This window comes from Oncorhynchus nerka, linkage group LG25, assembly GCF_034236695.1.
Source record: "Oncorhynchus nerka isolate Pitt River linkage group LG25, Oner_Uvic_2.0, whole genome shotgun sequence".
Taxonomy (NCBI): domain Eukaryota; kingdom Metazoa; phylum Chordata; class Actinopteri; order Salmoniformes; family Salmonidae; genus Oncorhynchus; species Oncorhynchus nerka.
Genome location: NC_088420.1, coordinates 49,932,427 through 49,951,888, shown reverse-complemented (window position 1 = coordinate 49,951,888; position 19,462 = coordinate 49,932,427). Strand labels below are relative to the sequence as shown.

At 39.1% G+C, this 19,462-nt stretch overlaps 1 protein-coding gene across 14 annotated transcripts; it reads right to left on the bottom strand.

Annotated features, from left to right (window-relative positions):
- Nucleotides 1-232: 232 nt before the first annotated feature.
- pax6a (paired box 6a) lies at nt 233-19,148 on the bottom strand. 14 transcript variants are annotated; one of them, XM_065009844.1, is made up of 15 exons: nt 16,799-18,040; nt 16,533-16,682; nt 13,809-13,884; nt 13,498-13,551; nt 12,664-12,687; nt 10,090-10,220; nt 9,739-9,780; nt 9,419-9,649; nt 8,940-9,105; nt 5,357-5,515; nt 4,961-5,043; nt 4,688-4,844; nt 4,325-4,437; nt 3,850-3,997; nt 233-3,733 (listed from the first exon to the last, which is right to left on the bottom strand). In XM_065009844.1, exons 4-15 carry the CDS (start codon nt 13,508-13,510, stop codon nt 3,648-3,650), a joined length of 1,353 nt encoding a protein of 450 aa, XP_064865916.1. In that variant the 5' UTR covers nt 13,511-13,551; nt 13,809-13,884; nt 16,533-16,682; nt 16,799-18,040; the 3' UTR covers nt 233-3,647. The 14 variants fall into 14 exon arrangements, with proteins under 14 accessions (XP_064865916.1, XP_029490646.1, XP_029490647.1 ...); XM_029634786.2 differs by lacking the exons at nt 13,809-13,884; nt 16,799-18,040 and adding an exon at nt 18,804-19,148; XM_029634787.2 differs by lacking the exon at nt 13,809-13,884 and having other exon boundaries at nt 16,799-18,042.
- Between the last annotated feature and the right edge of the window lie 314 nt (nt 19,149-19,462).

The window sequence follows — 19,462 nt, the reverse complement described above, 5'->3', positions numbered from 1 at the left end:
TGGGAGGACCACACAACGTATCACTGCATGACTGCAAGTATACTTTAGCGTGATGGTTAAAGATATCATCTTGTCTAGCGTATTTTGCTTTGTCGACATTTGGAAGGTTTACCAACAAATTAGCTGTTTCCATCAGGCCTGTCGTGACCATTTTTATCGCATACAAAGTTTGGATGGAAACCTGGTTAGATTCAGAGAAATAAGTAGTACTGCTTGGTTTTACACAGTCAAATGTAACAAATACGTACATGTTTAATAAATCAATGTACAAATGATACATTTGTGACATCAATATCAAAAAAATACAAATTATAATTCAATACAGTAAGTAGTATGAGATCTGTATGTAAAACATTTACATTTGACATGTTAGTAATTTAGCAGATGCTCTTATCCAGAGCGACTTAAAGTTTGTGCATTCATCTTAAGATAGCTAGGTGAGACAACCACATATCACAGTCAAATATACAGGATTTGAACATTCCATTCCAGCTAAACAATGTACATATAGTGTTTTGCAAAAAAAAACATTTTCATACACATCTAAAATCTATTAATTAAAAATCTGAGAACACTAACATTTACACACATGAAGGTACCTATAAGCAGTCAATTTTGATGAAAAAACACAAATGTGAAAAATTGGTGTATATAGCTTTTTGGAAATAAACTCTTAAATTGCTACAGTCACCTCCAAAATGATTGGCACTCTTGATAAAGATGAGCAAAACAAGACCGTATAAATAAATAATACAAATGCTCAGCGTATTGTATGCTAAAAATAATTGGGGAAATTATCTTATTTTATACTAATACAATTGTTCAGAGAAATATATTTTATTTAACAAGTAATACCATTTTTTTCTCTCAAAAAGATGTGTCAAATGTATTGCCACCCCTAAAGATTATTACAAATAAAATCAAACAAAATGTAATCTGCATTAATACGTTCATTATTTTAAATTAAGCTCAGTTTATGGCTTTACACATGTAAAATCCCTTTGTCCTCCATCACCATGGGAAATGGCAGAGAACTCACAAAGGAAAAGAGACAAATGGTTGTTGAACTTCATCAATCAGGAAATGAGTACCAGGCAATGGGTACCAAAAAATACCCCAAAATAATATATATATATATATATATATATATATATATAAACCACTTACCACTATTAGGGCAACAATTAAGAAGATTAAAAACCACTGGAACAGTGGTAAACTTGCCCGGTATTGGACGCAAATGTATCTTGTCTCCACTCACAGTGAGGAAGATGGTATGGGAAGCAAAGACAAATCCATGGGCCAAAGTTGTAGAAATACAGAACTTGGTCGCATCTTCGGGTCAACAAGTCTCAAAATCTACAATGAGACTCTTTAAAATGGTTGCCAGAAAAAAGGTTTGATTGAGTGAAACCAACAAGTGTAAACGCCTTTAGTTTGCTAAATGGCATTGACACTTGGATTGGAACCAGTGCAATGGTCAGATGACATAGAGCTCTTTGGCCACGCACACCAGTGGTGGGTTTGGCATTGAAAGAAGGATGCATATGCAGAAAAGAACCTCATACCTACTGTAAAATATGGTGGTGGATCATTGTTGTTATGGCGCTGTATTGCTTCCACTGGTCCTGGGGCCTTTGTTAGGTCAATGGCATCATGAACTTTACCAAGTACCAAAACATTTTAGCCAGAAACCTGGTTGGCTTTGCCAGGAGTTTGAAACTTGGCCGCAAGTGGATCGATCACCCAGCAAGACAATAACGCCAAGCACACATCAAAATCCACAAAGAAATGCTTAATTGAACACAAAATCAACATTTTGCAATGGCCATCTCAGTCTCCGGACTTGAACCCCACTGAAAACCTGTGGTTTGAATTGAAGAGGGAAGTCCATAATCACAGAAAGAAGGATATCAAGAATCTGGAAAGATTCTGTGTGGAGGAATGGTCTAAGATCCCTCCCAATGTGTTCTCCAATCTCATAAAATATATATTTTAAAAGGCTCAGTGCCATTATCCTCGCAAGGGGAGGGTGCCGGAGTATTCAAAACAGGGGTGTCAATAATTTGGACACCTATCTTTTTAATAAATGTTTTATTACTAGCTAACCCTCTTGAGCCTAAGCCTTGGGGGGGATGTTCTACTAAGCTTCAGATGGTCATACCATGGATCATTTAGCTATTTTTAGACCCATATTTACCCCTTTGTTTTGGCACATTCTACCCCTCATTCACTTATGTTCATTTTCACCACCCAGCAATGGGCTTGTGTGGGTCATGGAGCACAACATTTCCGTGTTTGTGTGAATCTCAGCTTTCGGTAGTGGGGTCCGAATAGATTCTAACTCAAACCGTTCAGACTAGACAGGCGATTTTGTGAGAAGACTTGTTCGGAGTTGGTACGTCAGTGTCACCGACTTCAGGCGACTCTCATGAAGCTTGTGGGGGTCGTAGAGCAAAACTTTTCGTGAAAAGTAACTTTTCAGGATCCTCTCATGTCAGACAAATTAAAGCGCTGACAAGCAAAGGTCTGGTCAACCCGCTATAAGGACATGTCTGGTTTTCGCTCATAAGTTAAAGACTAGCTGATAAACTAACATTTAAAACTCTGTCAACAAAATATTTACAAAATTGGCAACAGAAGACTACAAAAGGAAATGGAGGGTGTGTCATAAATTATATACAAAGGCTTTGGTCTGTTTGTACAATCAAGAATGGTTAATTCAGACATGTATAGATGCAAACCTCAAAAGGCTCTAAGGCCTTGCGCTACTATGCATTGTTGCAGTGAAAGGTTTTAGTGGGACAGAATAAGGTAAAACTCTTAACTACAACTATAACAAAGAACTTGTACCCAATTGAATGAAATTACTTGAAGATGTGTATAAAACACACATAGAATATTCAGAGAAATATAAATGAAATTAACTTTATTATAGAAATTGTGTCCGGGAGACTGCTAGGGAAGACCAATACTTACATTTCGACATAACAAACTGAATTATATCGAAGACACAATCTACAGTTTTTAGCTACCAATTGTTTTTTTCACCTCTTTTTTTAGCGGTTAATGCTTTCCATTTACAATGATTCTGCCAGAAAGCTTTGGAAAAGAAAAGAACAGAGAAATGGGCTTCTCGTACCCAGCTGGTACCTGCTGGTCCAGCTCTGCCTTTGAATGATACAAACTTGTTTCACCAGAGTCCACATTCTGTACACAGACTGGGAGAGCTTCTTGATATACGTTGACAAAAACTATTAATGGCAGAAAATTCTTCACAAATGATCTTCTTTTCAGCAGAAGCAAGGAACAACTCAGTTTCACAGTCCATCCACGTTGTTGTTTTTTCATTATGACATACAAATGGCCATATACAAATACACCAAAAATGACATAAGTTGGAAACGGAGAACAGAGATATTTTTTCCCCTCATTAAGGATGTTACACCGGGCACTTTACAGAAGTCCTTTCTCTTTTTTTCTTTTTCAAGTCTTTGCCTCCAAAGAATGATAGAGAATGGCACAATCCCAGTACAAAATAGTGTCTTTTAGAGTCTATTTTCTCTTGTCTGTAATTAAATACTGCTGGACAGCCACTTCGTTCAAGACAATATCCGAAGAGTCACACGTTGACGGTAGTCGTGTCTCTACTGTAGCCTGGGCCAGTACTGGGACATGTCTGCTTCACTGCCTGGCACTTGGACAGGAACAGATACTCCAGGAGAGATGAGACCTGACACAACAAACACAGAGCGGTAGATCAGTTCAGGCCTACTCATGTTTGCAAATGGTGATTCATAATGTCTTGGATGTTTGTTTATTTTGTCATGACCCCGTTTCTCTGCTTACCTGTTGAGTTGCCTCCTGAGCCTGCCATTGACTGGCTGTTCATATGTGCCTGCATATGAGGAGGGGTGTACGTGTCGTAGCTCCGCCCGTTGACTGAGGGACTGGTGGGCAGCATGCAGGAGTAGGAGGTCTGGCTGGGCACAGGAGCCTGGGGGGGGGGGGGGTAAACAGCACACATGACAGTCAGATTCACCTGTCACCTAGCAGCATCTCATATCTATGGTCCCAACAACTAAGGGATGGGCCACACTAAGCCATGCGAACGTAAATAATGCACTATCATATTTAGTTTACAAATTCAACATAGTATTTACTACAGCATTGCCAGTTCTTAGCATTCACTTGTGACGTGTATGTGTACTTTGTATAGGTTTACATTTATTGTGGTAAATAACTTGGATGCTATGCAAAGTCATTAGAAAAAAAACACCAAAAATGTTACATTTATTATTGGATCTGACGGTGATGTACTTACTTGCATAGGCAGGTTGTTGGCCATGGTGAAGCTTGGCATAGGTGGCAGGGCACTGTATGTGTTTGTAAGGGCTGTGTCTGGTCTTCCCAACATGGATCCTGACGAGAACGATACTGCAGGGGTAGGATATATACATTTATTTTAGAGACCAGTCAGCACCTGATTGCCATTTGCAACATTAATTTGCAGGAACATAGAATGGATTGTGTGGCACTCCTATCACCCACATTTGTACACATTTTTGTTTTACATGCTGATTAGGCTACAGTTCTACAAATCCCATAAATGGATCCTACAACAATAGATGAAGGTGGAATGCACATGATGTAATAAGATGTTTTGTTAAAGATAAAGATCACTGACTCCAACCTGGTGTCGTGGGCTGTGGGATGGGCTGGTAGACACTGGTGCTGAAACTGCTGCTGATAGGGATGTGACTGGAGGAGTTACTGGCTTGCCGCCTTTGATTCCGGAGTTTCTCCTCTCTCCTCCACTTTGCCCTTCTATTTGAAAACCACACCTGAAACCACATTCATGTTTCAATGATGAGTGTTGGATGGGTCACTTCTTTGAATGTGATTACAATGTCCCTAAATTCAAGGTGATATTAATAGGCAGAAGGAGAGGTCACTGTACCTGTATTCTGGCCTCTGGGAGGTCAATTTTTGCAGCAAGTCTTTCCCTTGCGAAAACATCTGGATAGTGAGTTCTTTCAAACTCTGAAAACATAAATACATTATTTAGAACTAGAATGGAAGTAATTAAATGTGATGTACATCAAATATGCCTACAAAAGCATTCAGACTATTACAGTTGTGGGGGGAAAAATCTAATTTGCAGTGAAACCGTTCAAAGTACGCCAATGAAAACAGCAATCTGTGGTAATGTTCCAAATGAATAGGCCTAGTTATGAGTCAGTCTCGATGCCTTAATTATGCTTAAAATATACTAATTTAGTACCACCAGCTCATTAATGAGATGACTTTGGCCGACAGTTGGACGAGAACATGTGACAGTGGCGGTATAATTTACCTTTCTCGAGCGCTTCTATCTGTTCTTGTGTGAACGAAGTGCGGTTCCTTTGCAATTTTCTTTTCAGCTGAAGTCTCATTTGGGTCTCATCCGAGTCTTCTCCATTCGAACTTATTGAATTAGTGTTCTCACCTCCACCGTCTGACGGTGGGCAACCATCTGAAAAATAAATAATAAATCAATCAATTCAAACTATCACTCTTTGTTCAGCTTTCATGCATAGCAAGAGGTGCACCTATTGTTAGCGCAATTATTTCATTTTCTTGCATTGGAGTTTCTTTTGCGTTGCATAGAGTTTAATGAGGCCTGTGAGGATATGCCCAAAACCCGCCTGTGCCGAAAACATTATTTTATAATATATGAAATGTTGAGACTTGTTGCGTTCTCTGCTTCTTCCAACTGATATTGACTGGTATTGACAATTCATTGTGTTATTTTGACCAGATATTATTAGTTACATCAGCCTATAGAAAATGGCGATACAATGTTTTGGGAAATTATTATTTTTGGCATAGATCTTTAATGACCATGTAGCAATACTTCTCGTGATGAAATATAAGACAACATGGTAGAACCTATTTAGATTCCAGGAAAGGCTTTAAAATCCAAACTTTCCTTTTTAAAATGTCCACATGGGCGTTTGTACACCCGTTGAAATAAACCACAACACTTGAATTAAACCCGTTTTTCACGACCACACGATACCAGGAGAGTAAGGGGAACTATTAAATTAATGGTCTGTGAAGGGGTTGGCAAACTTTCATGGGTAGAATTTTGAGGACACAATTGGAGGCCACAAAAGGATTCTCTCGAGGCTCGCAGTGCCCCTCATTGTATGGAGGATTCCAGTCAACAGACTTCTCAGCTCAGTATGTTAACCTTTATGCACTACTATCATTAATCACTGTCTCCTAGGATGCCCTGTTGAACGCCAGTTCAGATTTATGGCTTCTTTAGGCCATGGAAAAAAAAAAAGAAAAAAAATGCACACATTGAATGAGACATCTCTATGCTCAGACAGTGTTTGTTACATAAAGGCGACAGAGAAACCAACTGTGAGTTGAGGGGCCTCAGTAAGTGGCGTTGTTAGACACTTTATTCAGCATACTTTTGATCCATGACATTATGCCTACGTAGCAAACGTTATACCTATTTATGTAGGCCTAGATACATCTGCTTTGGCAGTTTATTGTGTGACTGATTATCATTTCACAGTTCGTGTTTGTTTTTTCTACATGCACGGGCAGGTTGCTCAGTATACCTATTCTTAAGCCGTATTGGTATGCTCAATAATATAGGTGCGGATATGTTTGAACGACTATATATCAGCAGAGACCCATCATCATATGTGGGTAGCTTTGTTCACTCTGCTCTGAAGTTATGCCGATGCTTGTCTGACAGATGTGTTGTCTCAAAACCAAATGCATTATTCAGAAAAAGGTGTTTTATTACATTATTATAAACATACGCGAAGATTAAAGTTATCCCCTTTAAATGTCCCTGTTGTGTCCAAAAAGAAAGATTATCAGTGACCGGTGCGCTATGATTTTGGAGCTAATCCGTAAAAAAAAGGAGTGAATGTGCGTTCTATTATCCCTCAGTCAGACCAACTGTCGCTAGATTTTGGGATTTGTTTTCATTAATAAAAGGCGCTGGGAAATAAAACCATTCCTTAGTATCACGTGTCGCAATCAGTCAGGCGTAAAACAAGCCAAAAGATAGAGAACCAACTGCGGCATCTTTCAGCAATAGAAACTAAAAACATTCTGGGACCCCCTGAAAGAGAAAGTGTCTAAAACCCATAGACAGCTTTAGCCCTCTATAAAGAAAAAAAGATAAGAAAAACTGTCACGTTGATCTCTAAAAACACGAAATCGCAAGCGAGAGCTTTCACCCTCTCCTTATGAAAGAGTTGTCTCTCTTTGGGCCCTGTCACTCCGATGAATCCACTATTTTATTCACTGTTGCGTGGCGTTTATCAGATTGAGACCATATTTCTCCCCCTCTGAGACCTCACCCTGCCGTATGCTTCCGGAGTAATGGATTCTTAATTTCCCTGAAATCGCACTCCATGGAAGTATAGACACTTATGGCAGAACATAAGTGAACATACGATGTTGGTATAGCTGGCTGAGGTGTTCACACAAACATTTTGGGCATATTTTGAATAGACAGGATAACAGAGATATATTCAAAGTCCAAACAACAACAACAGAAGCACTTCTTATCATCGTTATTATTATATAACAGCCTTGATAGTCTATAATTAGAGAATTATGATACTATTATACTTCATTTTTATTTCACCTTTATTTAACTAGGTAATTCAGTTAAGAACAAATTCTTATTTACAATGACGGCCTAACGGGGAACAGTGGGTTAATTGCATTGCTCAGGGGCAGAACGACGGATTTTTACCTTGTCAGCTCTGGGATTCGATCCAGCAAACTTTCAGTTACAGGCCTAACGCTCTAACCACTAGACTACCTGCCGCCCCAAATAAATAATAATAATACTTAATAATAATAATAATTGCTATAAAAATATATATGTGTTACTATTGGCACTTGGTCACCTTTCACCTTAATGTATTTATTTGTTGGGGATTCCTCATTCGAGACAGGTGTAGTTAACAACAACAAAAAAACGCAGATATTATGAAGGACAAAAAAACTGTTATTTGTATTTCAATAGTGTCCATCCTTTATTGTTTAGTTCTCTTAAAACTGACGTGTCTAATTGGCAAGTGGTGCCATATCGTGTCCATGGGTCTCCCGTGGAACATTTCTACAGCTGTCTCCTCAAACTAGACGCTTATTCATGTCGCCTTAATGAGAAACAAAACGTTCTCTAATGAGCAATTACATAGCGACAGAACTGTTCCCATAACAAATTCTTGAGTGTGACAGAAACATCCTTTGTACAGATAGGCCTACCGCACACTGCTTCACATTTGTTCATCTTAAAGCAGTTTGGATGGGGAAAATATGGACTCATTGACGAACTCCTCCAGAAATAGGCCTAGAGTATGGGCCTAGAAATGCATCAATCGTTCAGACTAAATCGTACAGACTAAATTGTGAAATGACAACCTTACTGTAAAAAGAAAACTTGGTCGAAAAACATGTCGAGAATTTGCAAGTTAATAATTAGTCGAATCATACCAAGTAGCCTAATCTTTGAATCATTTTCGGGGCATGGCACAGGCCTATTTAACAGCAGATGAATTTCAGTTCCATGCATAGGTCAAATAAGACTAATAAAGCCGATGCATTAGTGACAAACAACATCAGCTGAACTTTGATATTCTCTAAGATTTTCCACAAAAAAAGTATATTCCCCTGCTACGTTCAATAATGTAGCCTAATAAGGTTGTAACAATAAAATAAAAAGGAAATATTATTTTGTAAATTTTTTAGTAATAATAATAATGATGGTAATATTAGGCCTGATATGATGATATACGACAACAACGACAACAATAATAATTTTTAAAAAATTGCTAATAATAACACTTTTTCGTTATAAAATGACCTAATAAAGACATTCTCACTCCTCACGCCAAAACCAGTGATTTTCCTACCTGTGTTGGGTTGTCCTGGCACTGAGGTTCCGGGGTACCAGCCCGGCCGGGTTCCCCACGTCCCAGTCTGACCGTTCAGCATTCTCAACTTCTCATACATGCCATCTGCGCCCATCTGTTGCTTTTCGCTAGCCAGGTTGCGCAGTACTCTGTTTATCGATGACACCTGAAAGACAAACCCAAAATGCTTCACATTAATTAAACGCGTTTCCCTTGGTTGTGACGGCACATTGGCTTGTAAAGTGATCTGTCACATAATTGCATGAATACCCTCACATTCAAAATATGTATTTGGGTAAGAAACTCGGTATCAAAATGGGAAATAAACAAAATATCAACTAAATGTATCCTCGTCAATCGCAATGCGTAATTGTTCTGAAACAGGTGCATAATCATAACCAATATTAAGGTCAGTTGTTCATTGTAATTTAACTCAGTTCATTTTTAATGAGTATAAAATGGTATGAGTAGTAACTTACACTCAATGAACTTACACTGGGTATATTATCGTTTGTGCAGACCCCCTCCGAAAGCAGTCTGTCACGAATTTCCCACGCGAAGATTGACGGGCACTCCCTCTTGTATATGGCAATTTTTCCGACCACCTCGGGAGTTGCTACTCTTGGTTTGCTACCCCCGATCGCCCTTGGTCTGATGGAGCCAGTTTCATAGTATCTGCCCAGAATCTTACTCACACAGCCGTTTGACACCTAAATAGAAAACAATAGACACAAATCACATACATTATTCAAGACTAATGTGTAATATATGTGTATACTACAAACATTGTTACGCTTACGTTTTCATTGTCCAGCACTTGGACTTTTGCATCACCATGGGTCTATAACACAAGAAATATACCTTGAATGGTATACGGTAATTTTACTTGCACTTTGTTGAAATGCATCTGATAGTGGATCTCTACTTTGGATGGATATGCTTGCAGGTTGTGTCCTAACATATCCTGGCATCACCACAAACCACAATTCGTAATTCACCATCCAAAATCAAAACTGCAACTTAAAACGGTTTGAAATAACAATAGTTGGTTGTGCATTTAGTTGTATGTTCCAAATACAAATCACACAAGGCAAATGTTATTCTAAAGCGTTTTACTATGCAGACAGAGAGAAGAATGCAGTGTTATCACCTGCAGAATCCTGGATATATCGCACGGCCGCGCGCCACTGTGAGCAAGCTCGACTATTTTCTGTCTGGTTGAGTCGGGCAGGGGTCTGCCGTTGACGAACACTCCGCCAAGCTGATTCACTCCGCTGTGACCTGGGCAGAGACAGGGGTTGCACTCTCTTTAGTTAAGCCACGAATCAAGAGCTGTGATTAAAAACTGCTAGGCACTTCACTACAGATGTCTCCGATGCTAGCGGTTTAGTGGTTAACTATGCACAAATAAAAGTTATCCACCCGAAACAAGAGACTAAACTAAACGGAACGTTCAGCACCAAACATAGAAGAAATCACCCTGGACTTTGCATAGTGTGTAATTATTGCCATTGTTCATTTGTCATATGTTTGAAATGCTTTCCGGATATGCACGCAATATCATTATTTTCTACAATATTGTTCTAATCACACATGCAGAACATTGATTATCCTCAGCGGTGTTGTATGAGCTGGACCAAAACATATCTAGCCCACTGAGCCGAGATTTGCGCATCTTTGCAAAGCTTTAGCTCAAATAGCGAAATGCTATTTGCTGCACAGCATTATAAAGTAGTAATTACAGTATAATGTCAACACTTCAAACAAATCATCACCTAATCCTATGTCTATCAACTTGATGTTTGTTACACTAGCCAAAACATCACAAACGCTCGTGTAAACAAGTACTTTCATGCGAGTCAATTAACAATATCCAGTTTAGGATAGCCCAGAAAACCAGACCAAACCTGAAGTCAAACGGAAAAGGAGCCTCCCTGTAGTCGCCTACGTCTGCTCTAGTTCTCCGCTCCCTTCCCTTCGAAGCCTCACGTTAAATTGACTCTAAGAGCACAAGCTCCTTAGCAATAAATAAGCTCCAAATATAGAAGAGTGGGAAAATATGATGAGCCTGGCTGACATTTGTCTTTAAAATAAAGCTAGCTGCACGTCAAGTTTGAGCTTAATTTCTAGAAATAGGCGGAAGTCGCCCTGGATCATGCATGGAAGGCTAATTGAAAAGATCAGTTGGAGCACTTGTGGCAGGCATGTCACTTTATGACACTGCTCTGCTTTTGAAAATCGCATCATCACGACAAATAGTAGCATGATAAAACGACCCTAGCTGTCTGCATTTGGATATCACTCAGACTAAATTGGACCCTACTCATTTACCCTTCAAGGGAAGCTTCATTTTATGGTAGCCAGGGGGCTGTGCGCGGGCACGAGGATGGGAGCGCGCGTCGCTCTTAATATATAAAAAGTGACATTCTTTTTTTTCAAGCAAAAAACAACAACACAGCCTATATTTACACTGTTTTTATGAGTCTGCTGGAGACTTTAGACTCCCTTGTTTTATATCTGTTTTGTTACTGTTTTCAAATACGAATTAAAAATAGGTAGGCCCTACATCAATTATAATATTATATTAGGCCTTACAAATAGAACATTAGGCTACATGTGTTTGTGAATTTGTTGTCTACTGCCATAGGGCTAAAGTCACAAATTCTAGCCAAAATCAGGGTGGAAATATAGGCTATTTGCTTAGGGGTAGACTGCTGTAAGAGAAAATCCATCGCTATGTCATTTTTTTTAGGTTAATTCCAGGATTAGATTAAATCAATTGTGTTTGTGCATTTGATAGGTCAGCAGGGAAAAGCATATTGAAGATTTATTGGATTTGAACACGCCTCCCGTATAGTGCTCAAATAAATCCACTTGATCACTGCCACACAGAGATAATAATATAAAAGTTTCACTAGAAAGGTTAGGCCTAATTCTTTATCATTATATAATTCCCAACGGTAAGTGCTGTCGATCTCGCCGGGTGGCAATGATTATGCGCCTTGTATTCTATTGCAAGTCAATTAATAGGAAAACATATGGCGTCAATTTGGACGCTCAGTTTCATATACACCCAGGAGTTATTAGCACAAAGCCTGCAGAGCCAGCCGCGACCTTCAGACAAACTAAAGGCCTCACCGGAATCATATCTGCTCAGCATTTCGCTCAAAAGACCACCCCATATAACATCACCATCACATTAAAATATGTAACAAGACATGAATAATGGCATACGCCTATACAATCTTGATTACGGGCTAATATATAGCCTAGGCCTAATATGTTGGTAGCCAGTAGGCTCATTTAAAAGGTGAGGAACAGACACGATATGTCTGGTCTTTAGAAAAAAATATCGAATAAAATTAATGAGCAAAGAAAAAACTCGTGCAGTTTATTGCGTTTATTTGAAGGCCTCAGTTTTCTTTTTCAAATGTGAGAGGGAATATGGGACTTCACCTCACTGCTCAATTATTTCATATGGCCTACTTAAACTGACCTAGATTCAAATGCTTTGTTTGGTTGGAGGTCTTTCAAGTGTAGAGCGTCACATCTTCCATCTGATCCTACGTCTATAACGTAATACATTTTAGGCCTGACATGGAAATATACATGAGGTTCAAGGCTAAGCCAAGGCAATATAATGTATTGGCATAGATATGAAAGCACACTGCAGCACAAACGTGTCGTTCAGTTAAGAGAATGAGAGGTAAGCTATTCCACACACCTTCGTTACAGATGTCATACACCTCTTGTCCAGCATTAAGAAAGAAAATATATGTATTTTATTGTCACTCTGCCAACCACACAACATGATTCATTATGAATTACTGAATAACATCTCAAAATATGTCAAATCTGCTCTAACGTTTATAGGTCCAATGCATTCGTAAAAATAAAAAAAACTCAACGTCTCATCAAAGCATACAATTGTAGCCTACACTGTGGTAATATAGAAGGGATAACCTCTTCATAAACATTACACATTCTCCATGAGATGAATGCAATGTCCGTTAGTGCATATAATGAACAACGTGAATTGGCATACCCCAACAGGCGTTTCTGAAATGCTATTTTATCATATCAAGAATAACCTTTCTTTCTTCCTGTGTGTGTGTGTGTGTGTGTGTGTGTGTGTGTGTGTGTGTGTGTGTGTGTGTGTGTGTGTGTGTGTGTGTGTGTGTGTGTGTGTGTGTGTGTGTGTGTCAAAACAACTGCATTGGAAGTTGTGCAATTGGCCAATAAATTAATTAATCTAGGCCTTTACTTCATGCTAGCCCCTTCTCTGATATGATAGTACAGTTGCAGATGTTGGGCTCTATTTCAGTTCTTACACGTACAGGTTAGTGGAAGCATACTAGTCAAAGTCCAATGACAGAATGACCACTGTGTGGAACAAAATATGAGAATCATTTCTAATTCAGAAAATGTAAACAAGCCCAAAAGCAGTGGCCTTATTCTACACAAACATGCAAACCAACGTCTTTCAGCATAAATGTCATGTGCCACCTGCCTCTTTCCAGCTCAAAGTGTAAGTTACTCAGAAAAAAACACAACTTACTGTTTTGCATCATGGACGCAACGCCAGATTCCCACGTGGCCCGGTTATAGTATTCTATTAGTCATGGGAAAGGAATGACAATGATCAGTATTGGCATGCTGATAATAATAGACTAATACAATACAAAGGGGACATACACATTGCAGACATTGATTTGGTGCAATTAGAAAATTACGGCGGGCACTATTATTACTCATGAATGACTCAGGATGCATTAGGCTATTATCCATTCATATTTTATAATACGAGAGCATAATATCGTCTGTTGTTCTATAGGTTTTTGAATATATATATTCAGTGTTTAAACTTGCCTGGAAACAGTGTGGACTGTCCGCTTAAAACAATTTAAAGACTCTCATCTGCTTCTCACTAGTTAATATATTCTCCCTATGGACAAAGCAAAACATTTTATTAGTACACCTTAGCTTTCGTTTTTATAAAGTCAGACGTATTTTCCAACTCATTTCATGAGATGAATAGCATTGCAGTAATTTGAGAAAATGTTCAATATTAGCAGCTTTAACTGTATTTTAGGTGTATTGAGAGTAGGCTACCTTTAATAAAGAAATACAATTAAGGAATTCTGAATAAGTGTGCATATTAAGAGGTGCAACATTGTTCAGGGCTCTTCATGTTAATATTACTGTTATTATATTGGCCATGAACATTTCAGTCCATCCCCTTTCCATACAATTAACAACTTCAGTAATATACGTTTAGATGTCTTTAGATGTAGTCGTCGAGTGACATACGCCGTCTACCTCGGTTGGCTGCTCTGGAAAGTGAAATCGGGAAGGGGGTGAAGGCTCTCCAACAAAGCCTGCAGAATTTCAACAATGGCGTCCTTTCTGCTTCTACACCAGAACCCAGAGAGTATAACTGAGGCTCCCTAACTATATACCCAGCCTCGTACTAACCGTACCAATAACTCTCAGGAATACAAAGAGCTGAAGGGAGCAACCCCCTCCCACTGCGGCCATACCCAGCACAACAACAAACCCCTCACACCGCCACAGTTACACTGCTGCTTGCCGTGACCCGGTGCCCGTATCCCTCTGCTTTTTTTTTTTTAATTTAATTTTTATAAATTAGAAACGCAATTTATTGTTATAAATATCTGGAGATAATTATGTTACTGGTGTTTGGTTAAGTTTTTTTTTTTTTTAATTCAACAGCTCAGTCGGGTGCTCAATTGGAAAAAGACAATTGCCATAAAAAGAGCCCATTCAAAACATTTGCCGAAAAGGAGGCCACTAAGGAAATAGTCCAAGCTTTGATTTTCTCCCTTTTTGTCACCTCCTTTTTAAACAGGAGATGGACTGTGTGTGTATTTACAGTGTACATACACAAATAAATAGCCTATACATCCAAGCTGTGCAGCACGTGTTATTCCTATGAATGGAGAATACTCGAAAGAAACTGTGTAAATTCAACTAAGACATCATTACAATTCACAATTAATAATCCTTAAAAAATAAATAATAATAATTACATGCGCTATTGGTTCAGTCATTGTAGATGTTTATAAGTAGATAGGTGTAGTTACAAAGATTTATTTGCATTTTTCTCATGTTAATTGCTTTCAAATGTAATGATGCAATGGAAAGTGTTGGAAAAGCAAAGTAAAGGGTTCTGAGTTTATATTGATATTGATGTCTAAAATAATCAAATGTTTTAAGCATGAACTTAACCCGAAAGCAGCCTACTTGTAAATAGAATTATTAGTGCTCTACACCTGCATTGCTTGCTGTTTGGGGTTTTAGGCTGGGTTTCTGTACAGCACTTTGAGATATCAGCTGATGTAAGAAGGGCTGTATAAATCCATTTGATTTGGATTTGATTTGATTTTTACTTCACACTAAGATGAGATGATGAAAACCCAATCATTTGCTTTTTGTTCAGGTCTAGCTACAATTATATAATTTATTTGATGCAGTCCGCAAAATACAAGGGCCTCATCTGTATTTTGCCCGTTTTAACCCACCACTACTGGAATTTCAATTGAACATGCTTCTTCAGACTTGTAAGGCCTATATTATTCCCTTCGTTTATATGCAGAACAACTCCATATAGCAACAATAACATGTTACATAGCTACCATTAGACCAATAGCTACCATATTTTTTTTGCAATTAGAATAAAGCAATTGGCCTATAGTACTGGAAGAGTCAAAAGCGTAATGCATATCCCAATGTTATAAATAGCCCAATCAAAATTAACCTGTAATATAAACAATGTTTTTGATGTTGAGCTTTGTCTGTATTTTCTTCTACTTGTTTTATCTAGAGCATGTAAAAAGTAGCCTAATACGCACTAATTCTAATCATCATCATTATTTTGGATGGAAAAATAGCTACAGGCTAAACTTAATCATGTATTATTTATTATGAGTGGATTTCTGAACTGTTTTCACATAGGCCTATATATCCTGCAAATGTTAAAACCACTTTACTATTTGTGTTGAGTAAGTAGGACTATTTCAATTTTAATTGAATACATGGAAAAGGGTTAGGGTTTGTGAACTTTAGGAAAAAGTTCACAGAGCATATTTTTTTGTGATGGTGCCCGGGTGAGTCTGACTGTATGATTCAACTTGACACCCTTGCTCATCGGATCATTGCGTCCCCATTCTCTGGACTGATTACTGGCATAACGTGACGTTTTACTCTTTCCTGTTATAAATAAGCATTAAGCTATCCGCAACCAACGACGGCATACAAGCAATACCAGAGTAAGAAAGAGGCGGACTGAAATGTTCAAATTAGGCTGCCACTAGTCTGTGTGCCGAAGTTCCTTCATCAAAGCCGACATAACCATCACTGAAAACTTGAGCCAATCGGATTCTCTTTCTAAATTACAACAAGAACTTGCAAGTTATTAACTTAATTGTAATTTGCCTTTTCAACACGTAGCCTTATTTTATGTTTCACTCTAAAATCGTGTAATGTGTAAGCTTGGTTGGGGTACGCATGGTTGGGTGAATAATGTGTGCTGTCTGAAATGTAGGTACTAAGTGCCAAGAAATCGGAGTTTACCTTTTTGAGGCATCCTGTGTTACACTGCAGCCAAAGCCCTTGTTGATAAGTCTGAGCGCAAAAGAGACGGAGCCACAGCGCTGGATAGCCCCGTCGAATAATTGTCCTTGTATATATTTTCCAAGTGATCTTGAATGGAGATTGAAATCCCTGTGAAGGAAGCAGATATTGACAATAAAATGGGATGTCAGGACTGCGCGAGACTGAAAATGTGCGCTCGTGAGAGAGAGAGAGAGAGAGAGAGAGAGAGGGAGAGGGTAGCGCACCTATGCTGATTGGTGATGGTACTAGTGTATTAATGTATGTGTTCCTGGTCTGTGCCTCGCCTCCACTCCTCTTCAGTGGCCCATTAGCAGTGCCTGACCTCTGTCATCATCTTCTAGCGAAACACTTCCTCCTACTTCGTGGTGCCAGAGCGGGAAACCGGGCAGAGCCAGAGCTTGCTTTTCAAACCCACTAATCACTCTGCACATGCACATTAATTTCTCCTTCTCTAACACACACACACACGCGCGCGCGCACACACACACACACGCACACACATACACGGAATATATCCTTTAAAAATGCTATTGGATGAGGGCAAGAGAGGGCAAGTGCAACTCACAGGGCTCCACGATCGTGGAACGCATACAATATTTCCTACACTAACCATGAACCTGAAGTTGCAAATGGACGTAAGGGCAGTGAACACATGCTGCGTGCCGACCTCAAACGGATCAACATGAACCATTTGCAGTCCATCTTCATTTTTTGATAGTTTACGACTGATAATTCACTGATAAAAACCAATAGAACACCGCTTTCACCATTTGCATAGTGTGATACGTTAACGTTTATTTATTTTAAACATCTAAAGGCTGAATGGAAAGATTCCGCTTTCTGAATTATTCCAGTAAGGGATTTATTAAGCGGTAGCTTTTGAAAGCTTTGCATAGCCTACAATCTTTACGCAGCAGCCTAAAGGGCAGAGTGCAGTCACTGAAGCAAGCGCAAACCTGCACGTGTTGCTGTTGACTGACATCACATCTTGTAGATTTGGTTGTTTACCCCTAAATGACAAACAATATCTACCGACTAAATAAATATAATACCGAGGCTGATGATCTTTCTTAATTTTCTATGGATCAAATGATAGGCAGGACGCAGCGTCGAGGCTTCTAAAGTATAGATAACACAGGACGTCAATATAAGCAAATGTCTTTGCAGTCATGACCACACACCCGAACTACATTTGTAGAATGCCTGGCACTCCAAAGCAACCCCTCCTTGCCTGCATTTTAGGTTACAATTGGAGAACCAGTCTCGAGGGGTGTTCCAATCATTTGTTCAAATGGAACAGATTCCGTGTCGTGGAATAAGAAACGAGGGGGGTTGTGGTGTGGTGGGGTAACCTAAAAGAGGGGTGAAAGTGTCGCAACGCGCAGACCATAACATTAAGTCGTGGTCGTGGATGCGTACACTTGACTTCCTTTGAAATGTGAAAAGTGCTAAAAGTCAGAGCTCATCAATAAACTATCTTGAAACTGAATAAGAGTCCTGACAACCATTGCATTCCCAACTAAAGTACAATGCGGAGACAAACGACTCTGCCAAAGAGTTTGCATCGCAATGAAAGGGCGGATGAATGGGAGCGGGATAATGAGCTGCCGCGACCGTCATGCACTGTCATCTCTAGCCCTGTGGTGAAGTTCTGAAACTTCGTTTAATACTTTCACATAACTTCCATTCCACTCCTCTAAAATCCTTGCTGTGAATTCTTATTGTTGCCTAAACACTTTGGCACACACTGTGAAAAAATAGTCCATTTATTTGACTGAAATGTTTGTTTTCTGAAGTTGGCCCATCAAAACAGGTTTGTATAGATAGCAGAGCAAGATGCTACTTTCAGTAGGTTTCATGAATTATAGGCTACTCTTTCAATGTTGCATTGATTTGAAGGTTTGTGTGTAGTAAAATATTTGTTAATAGTTAAAGGTGGGCGTTTGAATAGGGTATTTTATTTGAATATTTCATGAAGCTTTCCGAGCACCGCACCGCATAGGTCAAACATGTTATGCATGCAAATAAGCAAAACATGACTATGTCAAAGAATGTTGAAAATACAGTTATAATTGCTTTGATGCACATCTATGGACGAAAAGGCATCGTTACAATTTTACCCTGAAACTGCAGTTGGCTGGAACAAAAGCCGTCTTTCATGTCCATAGACCCACTGAAGAACCATGCAGTGCACTGCTAACAACGTTTGCTATATTGTAATGTACAAACCCCAATTACTTCCTCTTCACTCAATTCAATGAGAAGATCCCAGATCAACCTGTTGTAACAATAGCACCAATGGATAATTGAATTATTTGGAAAGACGTAATCCGCCTTGTTCTTGTCTTGTGGTTGAGTTATCTTGTTACTTGACTGCGGATTGAATTTGTGGAAATCAACAAGTGTAAAAAAATACACAAAAATCTCAATGTAAATCCATTCATTGGAACAACTCAGCCGACATTCACGAGTTGCAATTGCTATGTTGAAGACTATCAATTAGCCTAATGCCTTTCGGATAAACAGAAAGTACTCTCTCAAGCCATGGGAGAAGACTGTAATCTTGTCGCTCCTTTTCCCTCGGGCAAAGTGGTCTTTGACGAACGCCTAAAAAGTTTTGAACAAAAAAAATCATAAGGGGAGGTCGCACTGAATACGGCTGACGTCATCCTTGGGAACACAGTGACAGAGTGGGGAGGGAGGAAAGGGGAGAGAGAGAGAGAGAGAGAGAGAGAGAGAGAGAGCGAGAGAGAGAGAGAGAGAGAGAGAGAGAGAGAGAGAGAGAGAGAGAGAGAGAGAGAGAGAGAGACTTTAAAATATCAACCAAAGCGAATGTGTGTTGATATACCCATTGATTTACCTGAGGTTAATGAGAGGATCGGTTCTGG